General features: G+C 42.0%; 2 protein-coding genes across 3 annotated transcripts; one reads left to right on the top strand and one right to left on the bottom strand.

Moving 5' to 3' along the window:
* Window positions 1–6594: 6594 nt before the first annotated feature.
* Window positions 6595–7476, bottom strand: LOC108930671 (P2Y purinoceptor 1). The gene has a single exon (XM_018746042.1). It carries the CDS (start codon window positions 7474–7476, stop codon window positions 6595–6597), a length of 882 nt encoding a protein of 293 aa, XP_018601558.1.
* A 4056-nt stretch (window positions 7477–11532) lies between these two features.
* dlgap5 (discs, large (Drosophila) homolog-associated protein 5) lies at window positions 11533–22747 on the top strand. 2 transcript variants are annotated; one of them, XM_018746051.2, is made up of 19 exons: window positions 11533–11603; window positions 12392–12606; window positions 13075–13253; window positions 13755–13817; window positions 13981–14032; window positions 14199–14288; window positions 14433–14513; window positions 14803–14916; window positions 15696–15733; window positions 15825–16030; window positions 16230–16391; window positions 16732–16820; window positions 17029–17189; window positions 17428–17529; window positions 17812–18031; window positions 18325–19082; window positions 19858–20029; window positions 20428–20483; window positions 22335–22747. In XM_018746051.2, the coding sequence occupies exons 2-19, from the start codon at window positions 12393–12395 to the stop codon at window positions 22440–22442; spliced, it is 2865 nt and encodes a 954-aa protein (XP_018601567.2). In that variant the 5' UTR covers window positions 11533–11603; window position 12392; the 3' UTR covers window positions 22443–22747. The 2 variants fall into 2 exon arrangements, with proteins under 2 accessions (XP_018601567.2, XP_018601568.2); XM_018746052.2 differs by lacking the exon at window positions 19858–20029.
* Window positions 22748–23592: the final 845 nt, after the last annotated feature.

Below are 23592 nucleotides of genomic sequence, written 5' to 3'. Positions count from 1 at the left end.
TGTCAAGGCAGAGAAATGCGAGTTCCACCAACGCCAGGTCTCCTTCCTGGGCTACGTCCTGAGCCAGGACGGAGTCTCCATGGACCCCAGGAAGATGGATGCGGTGACCTCCTGGCCTCAACCTACCACGGTAAGGGCGCTCCAGCGCTTCCTTGGGTTTGCCAATTTCTATCGTTGCTTCATACGAAATTTTAGCACATTAGCCGCACCCCTTACCGCACTAACAGCTAGCAAGGACCTAAAACTCCCTTGGGGGGTGGAGGCGGAGAAGGCTTTCCAGGATTTAAAGAAACGGTTCACCTCCGCCCCAGTGCTGAAACAGCCAGACCCTTCCTTGCCGTTTGTGGTGGAGGTCAACGCCTCCTCGGTAGGGGTGGGTGCAGTCCTGTCCCAGAGGCAAGGGGACCCTCCGAAGCTGTACCCCTGTGCCTTCTTCTCCAGGAAGACGACCTCCACCGAACGTAATTATGACATTGGGAACCGGGAACTCCTTGCTATCAAGCTCGCGCTTGAGGAGTGGCGTCGCTGGTTGGAGGGCGCCGTCCATCCCTTTGTGGTACTCACGGACCACCGAAACCTTGAATACCTTGAGACCGCAAAAAGGTTGAACTCCCGACAGGCCTGATGGGCCCTGTTCTTCACCCGTTTTCACTTTACTGTTTCTTATCGACCAGGTACCAAGAATAGGAAAGCCGATGCTTTATCGCGGATTTGTGACCCAGAACCGATGCCCACCAACCCAGAGGGGATCCTACCTCAGGGATGTGTGGTGGGTCCGGTCCACTGGCAACTCCTCCAGGACATCCGAGAAGCCCAGGACAGCGAGCCAGAACCACCCAGGAAACCAGAAGGCCGTGTTTATGTGCCCATTTCCTTCTGCATCGCAGTGATGAAATGGGCCCATGAGGCTCCGGAGGCAGGGCATCCCGGGATCCGACATACCCTCTCCCTGGTACAAGGACGGTTCTGGTAGCCTTCGATGTCCGATGACGTCAAGGACTTCGTTCAGGCCTGCACCACCTGCACTCAAACCAGGACCGTACCCGAAAAGGTGGCTGGTCTCCTACAACCTTTGCCTACGCCGACCCGACCCTGGACCCATGTGGCACTGGACTTCCTAGTGGACCTACCGGTCTCCGAGGGTAAGACCATGATCCTCTCGGTCATAGATCGTTTCTCCAAGGCCTGTAGACTGGTGCCCTTTCCGAAGCCGCCTACAGCTCTCGAGGTATTGGAGATCCTGTTTGAACAAGTCTTTAAACTATATGGACTCCCCGAAGACATTGTATCAGATCGGGGTCCCCAGTTCACCTCTCGGGTGTGGAAGGCCTTTTGGGGCCGGCTCGGAGTAACGGTCAGCCTTACATCTGGATACCACCCGCAGGCCAACGGCCAAGCAGAACGCCTACAGCGGGATGTATCAAGGTTTCTCCAAGCCTACTGTTCCCAAAGACCGCACCAATGGGCTCGCTACCTGGCCTGGGCAGAGTATGCCCACAACTCCGCACCACATACATCCACAGGTATGTCGCCCTTCCAGTGTTTGTTAGGCTACCAACCTGTCCTGTTCCCTAGAGAGACCTCCCCGTGTCCTGTTCAAGGCCGTGAAAACGTGGCACACCGAGAGTGCCCGCATATGGAGGACGGTCCGGTCCCACCTGCTCCGCAGTGCGGAACGCCACAAACGTCAGGCAGACCGGCACCGGCATACCCTTTCGTTCATGCCCGGGCAAAGAGTTTGGCTCTCCACCCAAGACCTTAACCTGAAGGTCCCCTCAAAGAAACTCAGGGCCCGCTACATCGGCCCCTTCAAGATAGTGCGTCACGTCATACCAGTTACTTACCGCCTTCGGTTGCCTCCTGACCTCCGAGTGCACCCTACGTTCCATGTCTCCCTCCTGAAACCGGTAGGAGTGTCCTTGCATCAGCCACCAGTAGACACCACACCACTGCCTGCGCTACTCCTCGCAGGGGACGATATCTACACGGTTCGGGCCCTGCTGGACTCTCGCCGACAGAGAGATCGGTTGCAATATCTGGTGGACTGGGAGGGGTACGGCCCGGAGGAAAGTTCCTGGGTAGCCGCTTCGGACATCCTGGACCCCGACCTGATTGCTGCCTTCCACAGGGACCAAACAGAGTGCCCGGCCCCGCACCCCAGGGGGCGCCCTCCTTCTCGGCCCAGGGTGTCTGGGGCCACTCGTGGAGGGGGGTACTGTCACGTCCCCCGCAGCCGGCACATCGTATGTGTGTGTTAAAAACATTGATCAAACATGTTACCAATTTATACTGCTGTAGGTCAGTCAGTATTACAGCAGGTCTTGATCATGTCAATCAACCTTATCTGGGTGCCCAGGACAGCCTGGTCCTAGTAGAGTCTTACTAGTAACAGGTTCTCTATGTTGCTAGCAGAATTGGTTGTGCTTCTAGACAGGATTAGAGCTTTACCCATTTCCAACTTTAAAATATGAACAGCTTCAGTTTAAAGTTCTGCACTTCCTGTTTCTCAGTGGTCTGATTAAGATTTGCTTCTGAAGTGCTGGGATACTGCTGAAACTGGTTGGTATAGTTCTGATCTGGTCACTCCCTGGGATTCCACAGAACTACAGATGGTCTCCAAACCCAGAACTGAGGTTTTAATTTGGGCCTGCACAGCTTTCGTCTTGAGTAATGCATTATGGTTTACTGTACTTTAATTTGTGCCTGACAACTAAGTAATATGCTGTTCTAAAACCCTATTTGTTAAGACCTGAAACTGGAGAAAAAGATATTCCAGGCAGGTGCTCAAGGACCAGAGTTGAATTTATCAATCTTTGTACTTCCAGATAAGAGTAACAATTTCTATCTTTTTACCTTTTACCATGATGACAATTGGCTAATTCAGCTGCCTGTGCCTTTTCTTTTAAAAGTGAATTCTGTTTAATGAAAACCCAGCAACCCAGAGGATGCTGCCAGAGTTTGCTAACATCCCACCTCCTGAGCTGGCTGGCAATACAGTGGTGGCACAACATGGCACAGGGGTGGTGAGGAAGCTGGGTGAGCTGTTGAAGGCCAAAGGAGACCATGCTTCAGTCCTCACACCCTTGGTCACAGCCCATCCCAACATGTAGAAGGTTTCTCTTTACAACTTCATGATAAGGATTCTTATGTGGATGCCGTCTATTTTCGAGTATAATCAGAATGAGTTGTATTGGCCAAGTGTACTGATGGAGACAAGGAGTTTGCTGTAGTTCTTGATGCTTCCATTAGTTACAGAAAACAAACAGCTGACAGAATTACAGAATAAATAATAGTTTATTTACAGAGTATACAAACACAACAGTATAAATGGTAGTATAGATAGAAAGAAGTAAATAACCAAAAATGGTTGGATAATGTTGCACTAACAGGAGACCTATAGGGGAGTGTTAACTGTTCATGAGAGTGATGGCCTGAGGGGAAAAAAAAACTTCTTGTATCTGGTCATTCTGGCGGATAGGGCTCTGTAACGCCTGTCAGAGGGGAGAAGTGTAAAGAGTTTGTGCTCGGGGTATATGGGAACAGTGACGATTTTGGTTGCCCTCTTTCTCATTCTGGACTTGTACAGCACCTGAAGGGTAGGCATGGGTGCACCAATGATTCTCTGGGCCATCTTGACTGTCCTCTGTAGCCTATTGATTTGGTAGCCGAACCAAACCAGAAGGTTGATAATTTGTGGAGGAAGTGATCAATTCTTCACTAATGGCAATTTGTGAGTGAGTGCTTTAACCGTTCAGTCAAGGATGACTTTCAGTCACTTTATGGATCATCATTCTCCATGCTTTACAATCTTTGACCGCTTCTTTCAATTCTTTCATGGGCATGTTTGTGTCAGCCTTGATTATGTCCAGCCAGCATGTTCTTTGATGTCCTCCTCTTCTTGTCCCGTTGACTATGCCAAGCATTAATGTTGTTTCCAAGGAATTAGCTTGCATGATATGACCAAAGTATGAGAGCCGCTGCTTGGTGATTTTTTATTTTTTTTGCCCTCTAGCAATATCTTTGTTTTGACTTGCTCTAGGATCGCCTTGTTTGTGACCTTTGATGTCCAAGGAAAAGGAAATCTTGTACTGATTTAGTTTCTTCATTGTCGATTGTTATGTTAACTGAGCCATTGCCTGCTGTTACCTTTGTTTTCTTGATGTTACCTTTGTTTTCTTGATGTTAAGGTACAGTCCCATGCGCTCGCTTTCTCCTTTGACTCTTTGGACCAAATATTCCAGGTCCTTTTCGCTTTCCGCAAGGAAAGTAATAATGGCAATTTACATTAAGTAACATTCTTGAGGACCCAAATCTCACAATACTGGACAAATTTTCCTGGTAGCTTGGAATGAAGACTGTCCAGCTAATGTAATTCCATAATATGGTTTGCCTCTTCCAGCTGTTCAAAGAGGTTATTGAGAAGGATGCAGCCCTGGACAAGCAGCCCTATGTCATGTGAAGAATATGGTCATTGCTGTTCATGCATGGCTACTACAAGGAGCTGAGTTTCCAGGAATAAACAATGACCTCCAAACAGATGCCATAACTTTTCATAACTAATGAGGCTCTTCAAAATCAGCTGTTTCAACCCAAGTATCTAACTTGACCAGAACAATGTAGCAGCACAACTTGCATGTATTAATTTAGCTGATGCTTTTTTGCAAAGCAGCTTACAGTGTTAAACTATCTATGGTTATCCATTTTCACACATTGGGACTTTCTACTGGAGTAATTTTACGGTAAGTACCTTATGCAAAGGTATTACATTTCATTGTTCAGCTGACATTTTTCTCCATAGCACTACCTAGAGTTATTTACCCATTTATACAGCTAGGTAATTTTTACTGGAGCAGCTAAGGGTAAGTATGTTGCTTAAGGATGGGGGGTGAGATTCATACCTGTGGAACCAAAAGGTCCACTACAGTATCAACTGCCCTTATTATTGTGGCAGCACTCTGTGAGATTTGAACCTATAATCCTTGAAATTAGAAGTGACAGACCTAACCCCTACACTATCAGATGCCTTGTTTTATTGGATGCTTGATTTCTAAGTTGATTTGATAAGTGCAAAATGTTTTATGAAAACTTTCTTTTGGAAAATATAGAAATTCTTTTACATTATGTAAGGTTCTAACAATTTAGCATTTTGTCAAAAGTTTGTAATGCAGTATGCCTCCTGATCCTTGCTACTTAACACTACATCTTGTAAGGAATCTTAAGATCCATTTAAGAAAATGCTTCTGGTTCTGAAACAGTTATGTATTATTTCACCCGTGTTTACAGAAAATTAAATTTTTCCTAATAGAATCAAATGAAAATTGTCTTAAGAGTTGTTAATCACTTAAGTAAAGACTCAATATTGTTATTGAAGGGGCCATCAAAGGTATTAGATTTTTTTTAAGTGTACTGTATTGGGGTCACATTTTCCTTGTAAATTATAACATTGCACTAGCTGTGTTTCAAGTATCATTATGCTTTAAGTGGGCAATAAGCAACTGGGTCCCCTGGGTAAAAGTGCCCATCATCAGTCCTGTGCAAGATGTATCCATCTTAGCCTTTCTCTGCATAAGGGAAAATGTCCCCAAAACAACAATTAAATCAGTTAATGCCTTGCTTACAATAACTCAAAGGTCATAATTGCTGATGTAAAAATAACATAAAATTGAAGACATGTACATGCTGTAGTATACTTAACTTATTACTAGGGGGGATGCAGTGCCACAGCGGGTTTTGCCGGGTCTCGCTCTTTGGTGGGCCTGGGGTTCGAGTCCCACTTGGGGTACCTTGCGATTGACTAGTGTCCCATACTGGGTGTGTCCCCTCCCTCTCCAGCCCTGCACCCTGTGTTGCTGGGTTAGGCTCCGGCTCGCCGTGATCCTGCTTGGGACAAGCAGTTTCAGCCAGTGTGCGCATGTGTAATTTATTACTTTCAGATTTTGTTACTCATGTAATACTGAGCATTTGCAAACAATTTATGCTGTATTAACTGAATTAGTATTTTCATAAACACCATATATCAAACACCATATATATGGTGTTTGATATGCAGCTTGTGTATATATATTTTATATATGCTGTATATAATTTGCAAAACCTGCTTTATTTTTCTCTACCCGAGTCTCACTTCCCCTGATTCCTAGCTAATCCCACAGGATCTTAACCAAGATCTTAATTAGATGTCTAAGACTTTAATTGTAAATATCACTGTGTGACAGTGGTGTGTGTAATTATTCCCAGGAAACAAATCTGAAAACCTTGCTGACTGGTGTGTTTCCCTGGGGGTGTAATGTAGGATAAACAAATTCCTTAGAGGAAAGGAGTTGAGAATAACCAACTCTGTCTCTCAACCATTACCTTGATTTATTGACTGATTTTCCTAAACTCAGATGTACATTATGGACAAACTACACCTAGCAGCTGAACTGTCTGTTCATGGAATAGGTTATTAAGCACCTTTTAAAATATTAGCTCTTTTATAATGGGGTTTGCATGCTAAGGCTAGAATATACACAGGCAGAATGCTAGCCAACTCAATGGAGAATGCAGTCAGATAAAGATAGGTGGGTCTTCACTGGGTCAAGGGCTAAGATTGTTTCATGTCCTATTTGGTTTTTGGCAGCAGGTGCAGAAGGACAGCTTTTCAGTCTTGGCTATGTACAGCAGAGGCTCAATGCTGCAGCTTAGGTCCATGATGGAAAAGACTATCAGGCTAATCAGGCATCTGAAATCTCTCAAGCTATAGTACTTGGCAAAAGGCATCAGAGCCACAGGGGGCAAGTAGAGGATCACTATAATGGTGAGGATGAGCAAGACCATTTTGAAGGCCTTCCTCTTCATGGGGTGCATCTCCTCCTTGCCAATGACTGACCGCCTCAGAACCCAGATTATAGAGATGTTGCAGAACACCATGGTGCTGAAAGCTGTCAAAATCAGGCCAGAGAAAACTTCAGACACACTATCAACACCCATAAAGCTCTTTACCAGGGAGTAAGCAAGAGTGAGGGCCCACACTACCATGGAAACGACCACCCTGATCTTGTTGTCCCTGATTCTGGTGAAGATAATGGGGTGAACTACAGCCACATAGCGGTCAAGGCAAATGCAGGTCAGAAAAAGAGGGGTGGCATCCTTGACACCATAAGCAAATCGCTGTAAGTACCAGATGCGGCTGTTGTTCAGTAGGAGACGGTTCAAGAGCTCAATGGGGGTCACCATGCCAAAGAAGGCATCAAGCAGGGCCAGGTTGGAAATAAAGATGTCAGAGGTGGTTGAGTCTGCTTTCTTCTTGGTCATTTGCCAAATCACCATCACATTTGCTGGAAATCCCACTGCCATGTTCAACACCTTAACTGCATAGTAGAACACAAACCCATAAGTTATATCTTTGCAGACCTCATACTGGTACCAAAGGAGAGGTCCAGAGCTGACAGAAGTGGTATTTTCTGAAATGCTGGAGCTGACTTCAGAGGAGTTCATTATGACATCAGGTAGCCTTATAAAAAAAAGGTCCTATACAAGAGAAAAAGATTCAGAAGGATGGTCAGTTTCAGCCTGAGAAAAAAAAAAATCTGTATTTTCTTTGTATCAAGTTTGCGCATTTAATAATGGTACCTCACACCGACATCTTTTACATCTATTACGGTTACAGCTCCATAAGATTTAGTGTAGGGATTCATTTTTTAAAATAATAAAGTAAGGCAAAAAATTATTTTTTCTTCTTTTGTGGTATTGAAAGACACTAAAATCTATTTATCAACGAAAGTGAAATATTTACTTGTGCACAATCACCTAAGAATGCAAGCATCACTTTCAACTCAGCCTGACCTGTCTTTCAATATTCATACTCAGTAAAATGTCAAAATGCCATATGTTTCTGGCAGATAAACTGTAACGCACAAACTAAGGCCATTTTTTTTCAGGGAAGAATACCAGAAATCTAATTAATACATTAATCTACAACAGACTTGACTAGTGTAAAGCCTTACTCTTGGGGAGTATACACAACACCATTGTCACATTTCAAGAAGTTAAAAATGCTGTTACAAGAATTGTAAAAACTGTGAGCAATGACCATGTTACAGTAGTTAAGACCAACTGAGACCTGCAAGCCATTCTGTCTTGTTCCAGCCTTCGGAGTTTTGTTTAATTTTCTTTGGTCTGTTTTTAATTGTACTACGTATTGTTAATTAATTGTATCCATCTCTGCTTTTTCTTGTTATTAATGCTTTTTGTTGTATATGTCTTTGTACTCTTCCACTGGATCTTTGCTTAATCTTACTTTAAAGTCAACCTTATAGAAAATGGTGCTATATAAACTTGAAAAACAACTCCCAAATGATATTCTTCAATATTCTATATATATAGATATATTTATATTTACCTACTAAAGCTTTCAGAGGATCTCACCAGAAGAATCAAAGTTGACTAAACCTCTACTAAGTAATTCTTCTTATTCCGGTTAAAATAACCAGTGTATTAAATTCCACTGATGAAAGCACCAGCATAGTTCTGTAACATGCAAACAAAACTGCAATGACATAAATACAGTATAAAAATTGTTCTTTCATTTGCTAAACTGTCAGGTCCTAAAGTAAACCTCCTAGTAGAGCTTAAAGAACATAGCTATATTAGATGGCTATTCCTTACCTCAAAAGAAGGGCTTCCTTGGTCCTCATGCAATCTCTATCTCAATATAGCATTAGTTCACATGGGGTAGCAATATATAAACACACTCTTGGGGAGAACAATGGAAAAATCTTTTTTTGTAGCCAATCAGTGAATAAGGGAATGAAGTTTACTGACCGATCCTCCTTTGACGCAACCTTGAACCCTGGGCCGACATTGGTCGATGGTCCTTAAACGTGGTAGGCTTAAATGAAGGGAGTGCTGAGAAGACATTTGCTTGACACCTGCCCATCTGATGGTACCATGGAAGGATAGGACAGGTTGGGAAGGGGTGAGGGTGGGGCTGGGGGTGGGGCTATAGGGAGGCGGCCAGGCTGGGTGGGACAGGGTGAAGGAAGGCAGAGGTATCCATTTCTCTTTGCAGTTGTAATGTTACTCAGTGATGCAACTGAAGCACTAAGTACCATATCCTTGGTAAACAAGTGATGCAACATAGTAGCGGCAAACAGATGTGAAGTTTGGTGTAACATGTTGTAAGGTCTTACATATACATCATGAAGGTGTGCAGGCTGTAGGCTCTAACAAAGTAATGACCCTTGAGACTGTCCAATGAAGAAAGCTAAAAGCTTTCAGGGACCTACAGGGACAGATCATAACAAGTTATCTGATAAGTCCCATAGTTAATAATTGCTATTATTTAACATGGATAGTTTAAGCATACAGTGTGATGCATTGTAGAGGCCAAGAAGGAGGATTTTTGAGGATCAGCTTGCTTTTGGGCTGACCTCACTGTCACCAGAACCTTTGCATTCACTGTCTTACTTTCATTCTATTTTGAAAAAGGTACTGTGAAGCACCTGATGGAAATAACACCTGGGAGCAGCTGACAGTGTAGTGGTTTCTGGTTTGAAGCTATTGCTGCAGTACCCATAAGCAAGGTACTTACCCTAAATTGCTCTGGTAAAAGTACCCAGCTGTGTAAATGAATAAATAATTGTAAGATTGTAAGCCTCTGGAGAAAGCATCAGCTAAGGTAATAGATGTAAACGGCAGTCTTGGGTTAGTGTCAGATTTTCACTTTTCTTAAAACACACTGGATTTTATAGCTTATTCACTGAAGGCAACACTCTTTATACACATCAAGGGAGAACTCCAAGATAGTCTTTTTCTGAAAATGTAGCTCTTCAATGAACTATTCCATAGTCCAGTTTTGTCTTTGCCTTTTATCTACATGCGGAGTCTCATAATACAATTAGTTGAGAAGAAGCTCATTTTTGGACTGGTTATTAAAACTTTCACAGGGAAAGAATCTTAGTGTGTGATGTGCCTTGAAGCTTTTTTCCAGCCCCATGGTGAGTAATGGGGCTCATCACAAGTCCTGTGCATGACACTTTCGCATGGTCAGATACCTCTTTGAGGAAAAATGACCACTTTCTGCAGTCATACACAAACACACTGAGCATTGTTACATTTACATAAATGGCTAAGTGTCAAGCACACTTAACAAACTGATTAAGAGAATGTAAAATTTAAGTTTGTGAAAAATTAAAAAGTGCAGACTCGCTGCTGAGGAGTGTAATACGATTTCACATTACCTCAGTGCAAGAGACTTTTAGGGAGGTACACATCTGTATTCCAAGAATAGAGAGTATATTCCCGGGTTTGACTGTTTTGACCACCAGCACTAAACTTTACATATCACATGCTTTGCTCTATGGCATTGCTATTTCAGCAATAATAATAATAATAATAATAATAATAATAATAATAAATAATGTAGCACGCAGCGCTCGGTTGGAGAGAAGAAGGACGCACAGGCAGCGTTTATGACGAACGTTTTATTAGAACACCGGCACACAGGCAAATAATGCTCTGGGTCCGAGGACCCCTTTTCCTCAAGTACCAGCTTGCTTGGCGCCTACTTGGCGACCCCTAGGCTTTCTCCGTTCTCCTTTTCGCCTCCTCTGGCAGACGCGATCACCGCCACCCCTCCCTTATATTCCCCGTACGTCACCCTAATTCAACCAATCACAATGGACGCGTTCTCCCGTTCAAACTGACAGTAACGCGGATGTTATAAGAACAACAACAATAATAATAATAATAATAATAATAAGAAGAATGTAAGGGCAGTGAGTAGAGCTGATATAGATCAGTGTAAATTGTTGTATTAATGTATTATATATATATATTTATGCAAATATTTCTGTAATAGTTTGGTGTTCCCTTTTGATTGGTTGTCTTATTGTTCATGCACAGTTCGTCACGAAGGGAACTCTGGGGAGTTATGGGGTGGCCCCTTATTAACCGTTAAGCGTGGTAGGGGGACTGAGGGTGACTTTGGGAGACTAATATTCGGGGATCACTTCACTTGTACGGTGTGAAAAGACTTTGTTAATGCTGTCAAAAGACATGTACGCTGTAAATAAACAGTATATTCCTTTTATTCTTACAGTTGTGCTTCTTTCTATTAGCTTTATGGGGGGGTTGCTACAATAATATAAATATCCTTCAATTTTGCTTCCTACCTAGGAAGAATGTACTTCATATTATTGTAGGTACTTACATTACAACTTTTTAAAAAGTTGTGTGTTTCAATTTTTAATGAATATCATAAAAATCAATGTTAATACCAAATGACATTTCGTATCGACCACAATTATTACATTAAAATGCCTGAATTAAGTTGTAGATCGCTGGAGGTCTTTCCAACTTTCACCAAGACCAAATTACTGCCGGTCTCCCGCAGGAGATACGGTTATAAAACCGAACCAAGACCAGACTTGTACCATAGGCCTTTTCGAAACTTGACCAATCAGCTGCGTCGTAGACGAACGGGCCAATCAGCGCGCTGCTGACGGTTTTTTAAAAATACGCCCGCCATTTTACTCTGCTTCTACTTTATCGCTGCTGTGCTTCGTCGTAGCGGGATTGGTTTTGAAATAAAACATTTACATTGATTTTCTTCAGTTAAAAAGGTAAGAAAAATGGGCCACGCAAAAGGTAGAGGTTGGTTATGTTTCCAAGTATTACGGCGTGCTCAGTTAGTTGTTTTTCTACTTTTTTAGTTTTACTCCGTTCTCATTCCGTTCGTTTCCTGTACGCCCGGACCGTTGCTTGTTGTGTTGTTACTCACTCACTGTATTGGCGTCGTTCTGCATAATTTCTTTCTTAGTGTGAAATTACCTGTTCTGAAGGGGGAAATGTGTTTTTCGAGCCTCCAAGTTGAAGAAGTTAATTGAGCTGCATCCCAGTCGAGCTTCACTCACACATGTTCTTTACAATTTCAGTTGTGTTGTCGGCCACTTTGCCTGGTGTGTACACAGTCACTTTGTTTTTGTGATGATTTTCCATCCATTAGTCTTATGACTTGGTCGACTGTATTGTTATAATCAATCATATCGCATGACATGTCACACGAACATTCATATTTATTTAACTGTTTTACAGAATGTAGTTTTCAGATTTTTTTTTGGAATTTGAAATCCAGCTACTTCAAGCCAAATTTTCTTGACAGACTGTTATAAACATTTGGAATATTTGCTTGTAGTTTACATACATAGCTGGCTTCATTATTATATTGCTACAATTCAAGAGGGAAAAACCTTGATCTTAAGGACTCAGCATGATATGATGATGGGCTTCAACTTTATTACAAGTCCTCCAGAGAGAGTGGTGCCTCCTGATGATGGACAGAAGGGAATGTCTAATGTGTCGCTGCTTTTTATGTCTATGAACATGATACTCCTCTGTTTCTTCTCTTCAGGATGGAGACTCGCTTCTCTCACCTGTACCAGCGGGACAGCAGCGTCTCCATGCTGCGGGTGAAAATGTCTCGGAGGCGCTCCCAGTCACAGAAAGAGAACCGGGATCGCGCCATGAACCGACGCAGGCGCTTGGACAAGCTGCCCGAGCTGGAGTCCTTCGCACTGGAAATGTCTGTAAGCTGTCAGCCTGCAGTGTTGCAGAAGCAAGCAAAAAGTGAGTTGAATTAATACTTTTTTGTGCCATGCCTAATGTATACTTTGTTGTGGGTTTGACTATTTTTAACCTCTTTATAAATGTATAATAATGGTGCTTAGGCTGGCCTATGGAGGTTCCTGGGTTTAAAATAGAAAACAATTTTGTGTAAAAGTTGAGTATATTAAGCATCTTGTGGAAATGTGAAGATGTGTGGGTTCTCCTTCCCTACACGGTGTCTAGTGTATATATAACTGCTTTCATTGCACTCTTTGTGTTTTCCTAGTAGTCCCCAGGTTCTGTAAAGGATTTAGAACTGGAGCTTTGTTGTAACCTGACTATCTGAGCTCAGCAAGGAACATGTATATCCACCTGGGCCATAACTGAAGTCAACGGGATGTTAACTTAGTGTCTCATCCCTGCTTCCCTTTCTGATCTCTGCCCTTCTCTGCTCTATCATGTTGACCCTACATACTTTTTTCCCCGAAGCAAATTTGGCTGCAGAGAACAGGAAGCAGCAGTTGGCACGCTACAAGGAGGCCAAGGAGCTGCAGAAAGAGAAAGAGAGGAGAGAAAAGGAAAAGAGAGGCATCTTTAAGGTGGGCCTGTACAAGCCCCAGCCACTTGCAGTCCTGTCCCAGGTTTCCATTTTGCCAAGTAGGACCAAGGTGAGTAAAAAAAGGGTTATATAAAGGTTTCCTGGCCTTGTCTGGCAACCCTTTACATAAAGTTTACATTTGTTCATTTAGCAGCTGCTTTCCTCCAAATCGATTTACATCTCATAGAAAATACAATTACATTAGCAGAAAGCAAGACATAGTTGCAGATTTGTGATTCTTAAATAGTTTCTTTCCACTATTTGAAGCATGAAGTTCTAGGTTTTATGATTTATTGCTGTAATTGTAAATATTGAACTCATTTACACAGTGCTTTTTTTTTTTTTGGCTGGAAAAGTTCAGGTTAAATGCTTTGCTGAAAGTTAGTGCAGCAGGAGTTGGGAGCAGTGCTTGAACCAGTAGCTGTCAGGTTTCAAGTTCATGTGCTTAATTGCTCTGCTACTTGCTGCCCCCCATTTATCTTGTTTATGGTTAATTCTAAGGGTGAAAGCTAAACAAATATCAAATGTTGGTGTTTTCAGTTGACACAAAAATGTAACCCTCCTCTGCTAGGCCCAGGTACCTGCCCAGTCCACCCGTATGACCCGTTCAATGAAACAGCAACAGGATCAAAAGGTAATGTTGAACAAATACTCTATCAAACAGCCCCCTGTAAGCTTCATGGATAATGCTTTTTCTGTAATCTTTGTCATTTGAGGGTTGTGTGTGACCAAGGGAGTTTGACTGCTGCTTTGGCTCAGTGTAAGTTTTCTTAGTCTACCTTGTTCTGTCACTCTAGATGAGTCAGCCTGTTACACAGAAAACAGCCACTGTTTCCGTATCCAGGAAAGGTTGGTATGCTTCAGTAAAATAACATTTGCCAAAACCTGTGAAAGTCTTGCTTTAGATGTCTATTTTTGTCCTCAGTACTTTAATTCCTATTCAAAGCCTTGATGTTTATTTTGGTATGCTTTCTTTCTATATTGGTTAACATTACATTCTGTAATGTAATTCCAGTTGAGCCAGCTGTGCTGAGGGCTTCAGCAAGCCAGGTTACCACTAAAACTCAAGCTGCACCCACAGCTAGCAGGGGAAAAGCCACAGCAGGTAACAGCATTGCTGAAGTAACTACCTTGGAAGCTTTAGTTATTCCCTACTCTGTCTATTGAAGTTGTAAATCTTTAAATGTGGCTTTGAACTTCACCTAAAATCAGCTCTTTTCTCAGTTATCTGTAATTTCCTTTGTCCCAGGGCAGTCAACAGTCCATGTGCCAACAACCAGATCTGTTAGTAATCAACAAATTACTTCTGCAATGAAGAAACCTTCACCAGGTATCACTTTACCTCAGTGTTTCTGCAGAGTACTTCAAAAAAAGGTTTGATGGGGAATGCAATGATTGGACAATTCAGCTTTTACATTGCCTTGGAACTAGTAAATTTGTTCTAACATTTGCATAGTTGTAGCAAAATGACTGTCGAGACAAAAGTTGTAGCAAGTGGTTTAGTGAGTGGGAAATTAATCTGAACTGCATGTGCAAAGTTGTGCAAATGGGTAAAAGGTGCACTGAAATAGTGTGCCCTTTTGAATAACACTGGAAACATCTTTCTTTCATTTTCTCAGTTGACAGCACACTTAGAGGTCCCACCACCAGAGCTGCTGCTAAACAGCTTGCAGAACCAATTCAATCCAGGGGAAAATCTGTGTTAAGTGGTAGTAAAGATATTTACAATTCAGGTAAGTAATTTCCTGTTGTCTTGTTCTGTTTTTAGCCAGTTTGCTTAGAGTCCCTCTCTGCCATCTTTCATTGTCCTTACATTTGCTACAGCAGCGGTGTCGAACATACCGCCCACGGCAGCTATTACTTGTTCCGCATGATGACTGGGTCAGGATTTGGATGTGACTAAATACTGTAATTATGCACCTTGTGAAGTAACACTAATTACTAAAGTTAATAAACAAACCTGATTATGTGAAGTTAATAGAGGGACTTGTGCATTGCTCTGTCTTAGTTGGAAAACTTAATAGAATGAATGAGCACTTCAGCCAAAGCTATGGGGCAGCTGGTAGCATAGTGGTTAGAGCTTCTGCCTTTGGGCCCAAAGGTTGCGGGTTCAATTCCCACCTGCAGCTGTAGTATGCTTGAACAACGTACTTACTCTGAATTGCTCCTGTAAAATTTACTCACATGTATAAATGGGTTAATTATAAGTTGCTTTGGAGAAAAGCATCTGCTAAATGATACTTTATATTGTTTCAAAATTGATGCCTTCAGTTATTTGTTCATGAGGGTCAAGCACAGTAAGAAATGGAAAAATACTGTATACAGAACTATACTTGAATGAATACTATGAATAGTCCTCACCCACTGTAATTGTCATTTAAAAAAATTATGTATGAAATGAGTTTGGAACCCCTGAGCAAGATTCAGACATTTAGCTTTTCAGAAATTGCTCCATCGAGAGCAGATTAAAAAAGTTGAGTCCCTTCTCACTGTCACTCCATTGTCTGTACAGGCAAGATTGGCACAAGGTCTGAGATGAAAGAGCAGAAGGTGAGTTTGTCAGTTTCCTACTTGCAAATCTGTAATGACATATTCATAAAAGTTATATCTCTATGGAATGATGTGTTTTGTTTGAATGTAGCCTGCCAGCCAAGATAAAGTGCAGGCCTCTGCTGAACCAGAGCTCATCTCCAGGGAAGGGATGAAAGAGACAACAGAAGCAAATGGATTTCTGGCCCCACTGTCGTTTGCTCCCAAGAACTTTGTGTTTCAGGCTCCTGCAGGCCTGAAATGCTTTCAGTCTGTCCCCCTCACCCCTCGTTCTGCTGATAGCTTTCTCACTCCGAGGTATAGTGCGGGACAAACTCAAGTTTATAGCCAGATCTTAGTTAATGAGTTTCTTCAGCTTGTTACCTGAATTGTATAGTAATTGAAACTGATATGCAGCACAAACTGCTCGTTCAGGATTATGTTGCCTGAAACAATTCAGCATACCCCTGTGTTACCATATGGTGGTGTAAGAACCTTGCTCTCCTGTCTTCTCCAGCTACAGTGGAGTCCCCCCACCCGTCTCCTTCTCGCCTGTGTTTCATCAGCCCTGTGCGGAGCCCCCTGCCCCTTCTCCTCACCCACCTACTCCCCTGCCTGTTCCTCAGCTCCCATCAACCCCAAGCTCTCAGGAGGCTCAGCATGATGTTGCCTATTTCAGGTGAGTCACCTGTGTGGTCCCTCAAATTGGGTTTTCCTCCTGTACATTTATCAATCCATATTGTCCTACATGGTTTCCCTGTCTCACTGAACTAGTAGTGTCTTGAAGGCAAGACTTAAGTTAGACAGTTGTCTTGATGGTGTCTTTTTTTAGACAAATATAAACTTGATAAATTCAAAATGGAACTGTAAAGTAGTGCATTTCATGTAATCTTTGTTGTACTGCAAAGGGAAAAGTGTACACAGATGTACTATGTGCTGCATGTGAAAGCAAGTGGGTGAATGTTTAGAGGAGGGTGTGTTTGTTTAATTCAACCCTCTTCATAACCCCCCCCCCCCAGGACAATCATGGCCAGCGAGACAGACAGGCTGACACAGCTCTGTGAGCAGTGGGATGTACGGACTGAGGATACATCCATTCCAGAAGAGAGTGAGTGGTTCTTTCTCTTAATAATGGAGTCTGTCTGCCTTAGTCAAGGGCTTCAGTCATAGACCTTTTGTTTGTGTTTTAAAAAAAAAAACTACAAAAGTTAATCTGTGAAAGTGGAATAACCTCATAGCTTGCTTGATTTGAAGCCTCTTTAATATTATAGAATATTCATTGTGGTTCTTTGCACTTTTTGTTTCTCTCTTCTCAGTGAGAGAGAGGATGAGGACCGCGGTGGGCCAGGCCCGGCTGCTGATGAAGGAACGCTTTCAGCAGTTTGGGGGCCTAGTAGATGATTGCGACCTGGGCCGTGGGGAGAAGATCACCACCTGCAGTGATCTGCAGGGCTTTTGGGACATGGTTTACTTCCAGGTGAGGTTTTTTAATATATATCAAGCTTATTGCTCATTAGCATTGCCCTTCAAACATTGTTTCAGAGTGCACAGCAGAATGTATCTCTTGCTTGCTTTGTGATATCTGAATTTTTGGAAGTTCTTCAGGCAGGGCTGTGCACATGAAGCCAATCCTTCCACCTGACATTTCTATCTTGCTGGTGCTTTTGATATGTCCTGTCTTTCATTTTCCTATTCTATTGTTTCTTGTGAGCAAGGTGGAAGATGTGACCAAGAAGTTTGATGCTCTGAAAGAGGCAGAGTCCAGGGGTTGGGAGGATGAGCCGACGCCTCAGCCCCAACCCAAAAGGAACGTGAGGGTATGTTAAACTTCATGGCTATTCTCAGGATGTTACTTGCCTTTCTCAGCAAGCATATTTGTGGGAATGTTGATGGAAAATACTTGTCAGGAATGCTTTTTTTAATAAAAAAAAAAAAAAAACCATGAAATGTTTTTAATTTCAAACATTTCTGAATTTAGCCTTTACTAAGATGAATACATTTCTGGAATTTACACTGAACTGTTTCAGCACTACAGTTGTTGTATTCTTGCAGTCATCACTAACTCTTATTTGTGTTTGCCCCTTGTAATCTGTATGCAGAAGCCGCCAACAGCTACAACCGGAGTCAAGGGTGCGAAGGAAGGTGGAGTGACTGCTGCTGCCAAGAGTCGCCTAGCTGCTGTTAAGGCAGCTATGAGGGCAAAGCAGGCGGCATCTAGTGCCAATGCTGATGTCCCTGCTGCCTCTGCAGGCCACCCTGCTGAGGTTTTAGTGTTCCATGGGGGTTTCTTCAAGGTGGAGAGCCCTGCCAAGTTGCCTGGTAAGTATCCCAATTTAGCAAATGAAAAGCCTTGACTTCTGCTGCTCAGCTCCCAATGTGTGGCTTTGACCACTAGGTCCCATTTTAGCCACCCTGTCCAATATAAGTAATATGTGTGAAACAACCTCATCTGTAACTGGAATGACTTTCTTTAAAGCTTCAGACCTTTCATGAAAGTCACTGAAACAGCAAGAATATGAAGTACCTTAATTATCTGTTTAAATTCTATAGATATATGAAAATTAAACCCCCCTGCTTTTAAATTTACCCATCCTTGCCCTTCCATGTTTTAGGTCCTCTAAGACGATCAGCACGACTGAGTGCAGCCCCTTCCCCACATCACTCCTCCTGCATTGCTTCTAAATTGACCACCCCTGCAAGTTCTCGGTGTTCCACCGCTGCATCCCGGCTGGTCCTCACACCAACTAACAAGGCCACTGCAAGCCTTTCTCCTGCACATACATGCTCGACACTGACTCCAAAACTCACACACACAGAGGCTGTAGGATCAAGCAGTAGACTGTCTTCCTTTTCTGTTCAGGAGCCAAATGAGGGCCCTGTAATGCAGTTGGCTGGTGACAACAGGCAGTCACTTTCAAGTGTCCAACTGGAGTTAACTCCAAAGCATGCAGAAGCCCACAATGAGAAGAGTTCTGTTGCCTCGGCATTAGAGACCGTGTCTAGTCAGTCATGGGTTAATAAGATGCAAGTTCTACACCTTGCAGACCAAGAAGGTGCCTCTGGTCAGTTTGTCACTGCAAAGGAGTGTCCCTTGACAGGCCAAAATTCTACCATTTTCTTCTCACCCTGCAATAAAGCAGACTCTTCTCACCCCAGTGGCCATCAGCTGAGTTTCACCCTCTCCCCCTGCCCTTCCGAAGCTGCATCAACGGAACATGGGCCTCTTGCCCCCACAGAGCTGTCCCTAACTTTACAAGAGCCACATCAATCTTCTGGCCACACAGTTGTCATATCCTCCTCTCCTCCACTCAGTTCTCCCAATTCAGCTGACATGGACATGATTTCAAATATCAACACATCCTACACTGAGGTAGGTCATCTGAATTACTTTCCACTCTATCATTCTCACTTTCCTGAAGAAATATTAGCTCACTGGGTTTGAGTTGATGCTCTTTTTGAGTTTTTGTCCAACTACGCTGGCTGCCCACCTTACAAACGGGTAGAATGTCTGGCTAACTTGGTTTGTGTGTAAATCCAATGTCAGTTGACCAGTAAAGCATAGTCCAGAAAAGCAGCGTAATACAGAAGTTAATTTTTTCATGGCATAAAGCTATAATAGGTTTAAAAAGTTCACTGATTAATTTCCCCCAAAAACCAAATTAAAGCTTAGATTTTTCAAAAGGTAAATAAAAATCTAACGGCACAGTCTGATAGATTCAGCACATGTGCCATGTTTTTCAGATTTATATACACAGTTGATAAGTTTAATACAAGTATACCTCAATTTATAGTTGCATTCAGTACAAATTTTGGATATAGGTATAATTCTTAACTGAAATATACTAAAGGTATATTCTCTCCACATTATCCTATTGCTAACTGAGTGATTTTATATGTGTACAATCCCACACTATCTTTTGAGTGTTCTTTATTGCCAACAGAGTCTTGAAAGTAGAAATGCAGGTTTCTTTTTCTCAGGAACAGACAGGTTTAAGAAAATAGAAAATAACTTGTGTTCCTAGAAAATTTGTAAAATGTATGTTTGTAATATGAGAAGCCAGTGTATTTTCCTTCACTTCTCTTCACTGTCACCATGCATCAAGTGTGTGTCACTGCTCAGTAAAGCATACCTGTGAACATGTCAGGATGCCCCGGGCCTGGACTTTGAGCAATATCTCCGCCCTGCCTTGAGGAGTGGTCTTTCCCCACGACTGTCAGATACTGCCAGGACATCTCCTATGTCAATTGACATTTTTGAGGAGGGTCCCGTGCCCTGGCTGGGAGAGCAGCCTGCAGGGGGTTCCCTTACACACATGGGTGAGGGTTTCTTCTGGACACATGGGTGGTCAAAAACAATTTGACAGGTAGCCTATATGCTGTTTTTCATCTAAGCCTCTTAATTATTTTTGCTTTGAATTTGATTTTTAATTAATTTACATTGAAAATGTGCTGTTATGAATAGATATGCATAGATGTGAAAAAACACATCTATAAAAATATTAAAATGGTCAACTTCATAGCAATTTAGAGGTGGAATGAAAACCAGCACAGACAAGGCCTGTCTTAATCCACATATGCGCTGCAGGAGGGGGTCAAACAGCAGAGCACATATCTACATTTTTGTATGCAGTTATCCAATTCAACATGAATCTTTGGAGTTTTGTTTTCTGTCAAATTAATGTGAACTGTACTTATTTCCTCTTTAAAACCTGTAGGAGTCCTCGGAGAGATGAGTTCCCTGGGACCAATGTTCACACAGCAGAACAACATGGTAACTTTTTTGATCAGTCATTTCATTTCTCTGAAATGTACATAAACTTGTGGAAAGCAATGCAGCTATGTTAACATTTACAGGCAGTCCCCAAATTACAAATGAGTTCCTCAATCCATCTTTAAATTGGATATTAACGTAAGTCAGAACAGTTAGGTATGGTGGGTATCTGTCAGTTTTTAAAATGTTTGAATTAGTATATCATGTACCTTTCTATGCATAAAAACATTAAAGAAACACTTTGGACACACTAAAACATCTTTAATATAACAATACAGTGATAACGATATAATGATAAATACTGTAGTTACGTTTATTATTGTTATAGTAGAGATAAATGTTGTTGTTGTCATGATGAACAGAGGACATGGAGGCGGCTGGACCCAAATGCAGGATTGTTTATTCAGAATCAAGGGATTGGATGTGTTTTTGTGGTCGGGGACAGCCAAATGGTTGGTCATAGAGCAAACTGAACAGAGGCAGGCAGGGTTTCTTGTCTGGAGTGAGATTCTGCACCTGGGAAAAAGTGTTGTGCTGGGAGAGATAGAGACTGCAAAACTTCAGTTTCATTTTCGCTTTTCCATTGTTCATTGGTGTTTCACCTTTTGCTTTATTTCCTCTTTAGTTTCAGTCGTGATCGTTTCCGTTTTCTTGGATTCATCTTAATTGGACCACAATTACTTGTATCACATTTACACTTTGGTGCTATGGTTAGGAGGGCAAAAACAAAAAAAAGCCAAATACAGTAACACGAGACAATTAACGGGAAAAGGAAGTCTGTCCTACCTTGGGCTTATGTGCCTCACCCACAAGCTGACAAACTGCTGTAGACGTGCAATGTTTTGATTTGCTTCACAAAGTAGTGCCTGTTTATTATGAACCACTGTATATACAGTAACCTGAATTTTGAATATAGGCTTAATGATGTTTTCATTTGATTGTTACTAAGGGTGACAAAAATCAACATCCTGTCAGTAAGAGGGTGGTTTGTAAATATAGGTTGTATGTAAATCAGATATTTGTAACTCGGGGACTGCCTGTAGTCATTTAGCAGATGCTTTTCTCCAAAGCGATGTACAGCTCATAGAAAATACAATTTGTGCATTCCCTTAGGAGAAAGATATAGCTGCAGATGTGATTTAAGTACAGTTTTTCACCATGTGCACTGACGTTCATCACACAAGTAGCTGCATAAAACCTTAGGAATCGGTGATATTCTAGTAATCACCTTCCTAGTGTGTTCCCCTCCCAGATGCATATAAATACTTATGTTACATTGCAGGAGTGGCTCTGTAAAGGATTGATCTGAGCATGAACATTTACACCTTGCATGAACTTAAGAGAACATGGGTGAAGTGAGTCTGGACAAATGAGCTTTAAGACCCTTTTTAAATGTGGACAGATTCAGCACTTCTGAGTGAAAGGGGGAGATCATTCCATCACAACATAGCCAAAACTGAGAACCTCCCTGCTTTGCCTTTTTTGCATGGGGCCACCAAGCGAGCAGATGTTTAAGAGCATAGTAGCCTGGTTGGTGTGTAGCTTATGATTATGTCCTGTAGATAGCTGGGAGCAGTTCCATTGATGCATTTGTAAGCCATAACCAGGGTCTTAAATTTGATCTGGGCAACTATGGGAAACCAGTGCAGACAAACAAGTAGAGGAGACAGACCCAGTGAAGCTTTATTGCTCAGGTTCTAGGTGGGTTCTGTGTATTGGTGTATTCTGTGGTTTGATGGATGGGTAGTCTACCCATACAGAAACATTACACTTTATTGGAAGCATTGTTTGTAATTAATGGGAGTTCAGGTACATAGTAATGTAAAGCATTCACTGTAATGTCTGCTGCAGGCCACAGACTCTGGACTGCTGCCCTTCACCCCAGAACAGAGGATCAGAGTGCGACCATCAGTGTGCGAGAGAGATCTCATGACATTCACCCCTCCCTTGAAGCACTAGGTGTATGCGCCTTGATTTCTTTGTATTTATTCCATTGTTATCACTTAGAGAAGCAGAAAATTGTATACAAATGTTTTTAAATGAGGTTCCTTTTTTTTGTATGTATCTATTTTTTTTTCATACAGGCTTTGTCCTCTTCTAACTTTGTTGCTATATCAAAGAATATATTGTTTTCTATTTTTTTGGTGAAAGAATTTTGCTTTTCTCAGTTTCCATTAAGGATTCAGTGTTCAAAAAGAACCTGAATGTGCAACTGTCCAGACTTTATGTAACTCCTGCACTTAGTCCAAGTTATGGTGATTTGATTAGTGTGCTAAATATAATTTTGTAAAATATTTTTCCTTGGTGAGTTTTCATGTAAACAAATTACTTGTTTTGTGTGCGTGCACACACACACACACACACCCCTTTTTTTTTTTTTTAAGACTAACCCTTTTAGTCCCCCTTAGCAGGCCAGATTTGTTCAATGAAATAACCTTGTTGAATGGGGAACCACTAGATGGGGGTCTGCTTATGATTATTTCTTTTGGGAGTGTTCACTCAGTTTCTTCTAAAAAAAAAAAAAAAAAAAAAGAAAAAAAAGAAACACTGCACTCAAAAGATCACACCAGCATATTGCCATATTACATGCCTACTTAGCTGCATTTTAAAACAGTGAAACTGTATGCAGTACAGACTTGTATGAACTGACTTGTTTAAACCATGAATCATGTCTCCAAGCCTTATAACTTAACTAAGTATTAATGCAAGCCATGCATGACAGCAGAACTATTTAGATGCATTTTCTTTAAAGTGATGCCTTTTCCTGGTTGCGACAGTGTCTTTTGTCTATTGTACAAGCTGGGTTGGAAAATCATTTCAAGATTATTCATTTAAACCACCCCTCTCCTGACTAGCATGAATGAAGTGGTCTGCATTCTCTCACCAAAAGCTGTGGTCACACTAGCAGTCATTTCCAAGCAAATGTGGAATGTTTTATACCTAGTATAAAAAAAAATACTGGATATCTCAGGATAGCTAGTAGTGTAGGGGTTAGAGTATTTGCCTTTGGACCCAAAATCTGTAGGTTCAAGCCTCACCTCTGGCTATAGTACCCTTGAGCAAGGTATTTATTCTGAACTCCTCTAGTAAAATTAGCCAGCTGTATAAA

This window comes from Scleropages formosus, chromosome 20, assembly GCF_900964775.1.
Source record: "Scleropages formosus chromosome 20, fSclFor1.1, whole genome shotgun sequence".
Taxonomy (NCBI): domain Eukaryota; kingdom Metazoa; phylum Chordata; class Actinopteri; order Osteoglossiformes; family Osteoglossidae; genus Scleropages; species Scleropages formosus.
The sequence above is the reverse complement of the archived record's forward strand: the minus strand, read 5'-3'. Positions and strand labels throughout refer to the sequence as shown.

Coding starts and splice junctions, on each gene's coding strand:
- LOC108930671 (XM_018746042.1), bottom strand. CDS start 7,476: ATGAACTCCTCTGAAGTCAGCTCCAGCATTTCAGAAAATACCACTTCT.
- dlgap5 (XM_018746051.2), top strand. CDS start 12,393: ATGGAGACTCGCTTCTCTCACCTGTACCAGCGGGACAGCAGCGTCTCC. Junction 14,514..14,802: donor AATGAAGAAACCTTCACCAG/GTATCACTTTAC, acceptor TCATTTTCTCAG/TTGACAGCACACTTAGAGGT. Junction 14,917..15,695: donor TAAAGATATTTACAATTCAG/GTAAGTAATTTC, acceptor TTGTCTGTACAG/GCAAGATTGGCACAAGGTCT.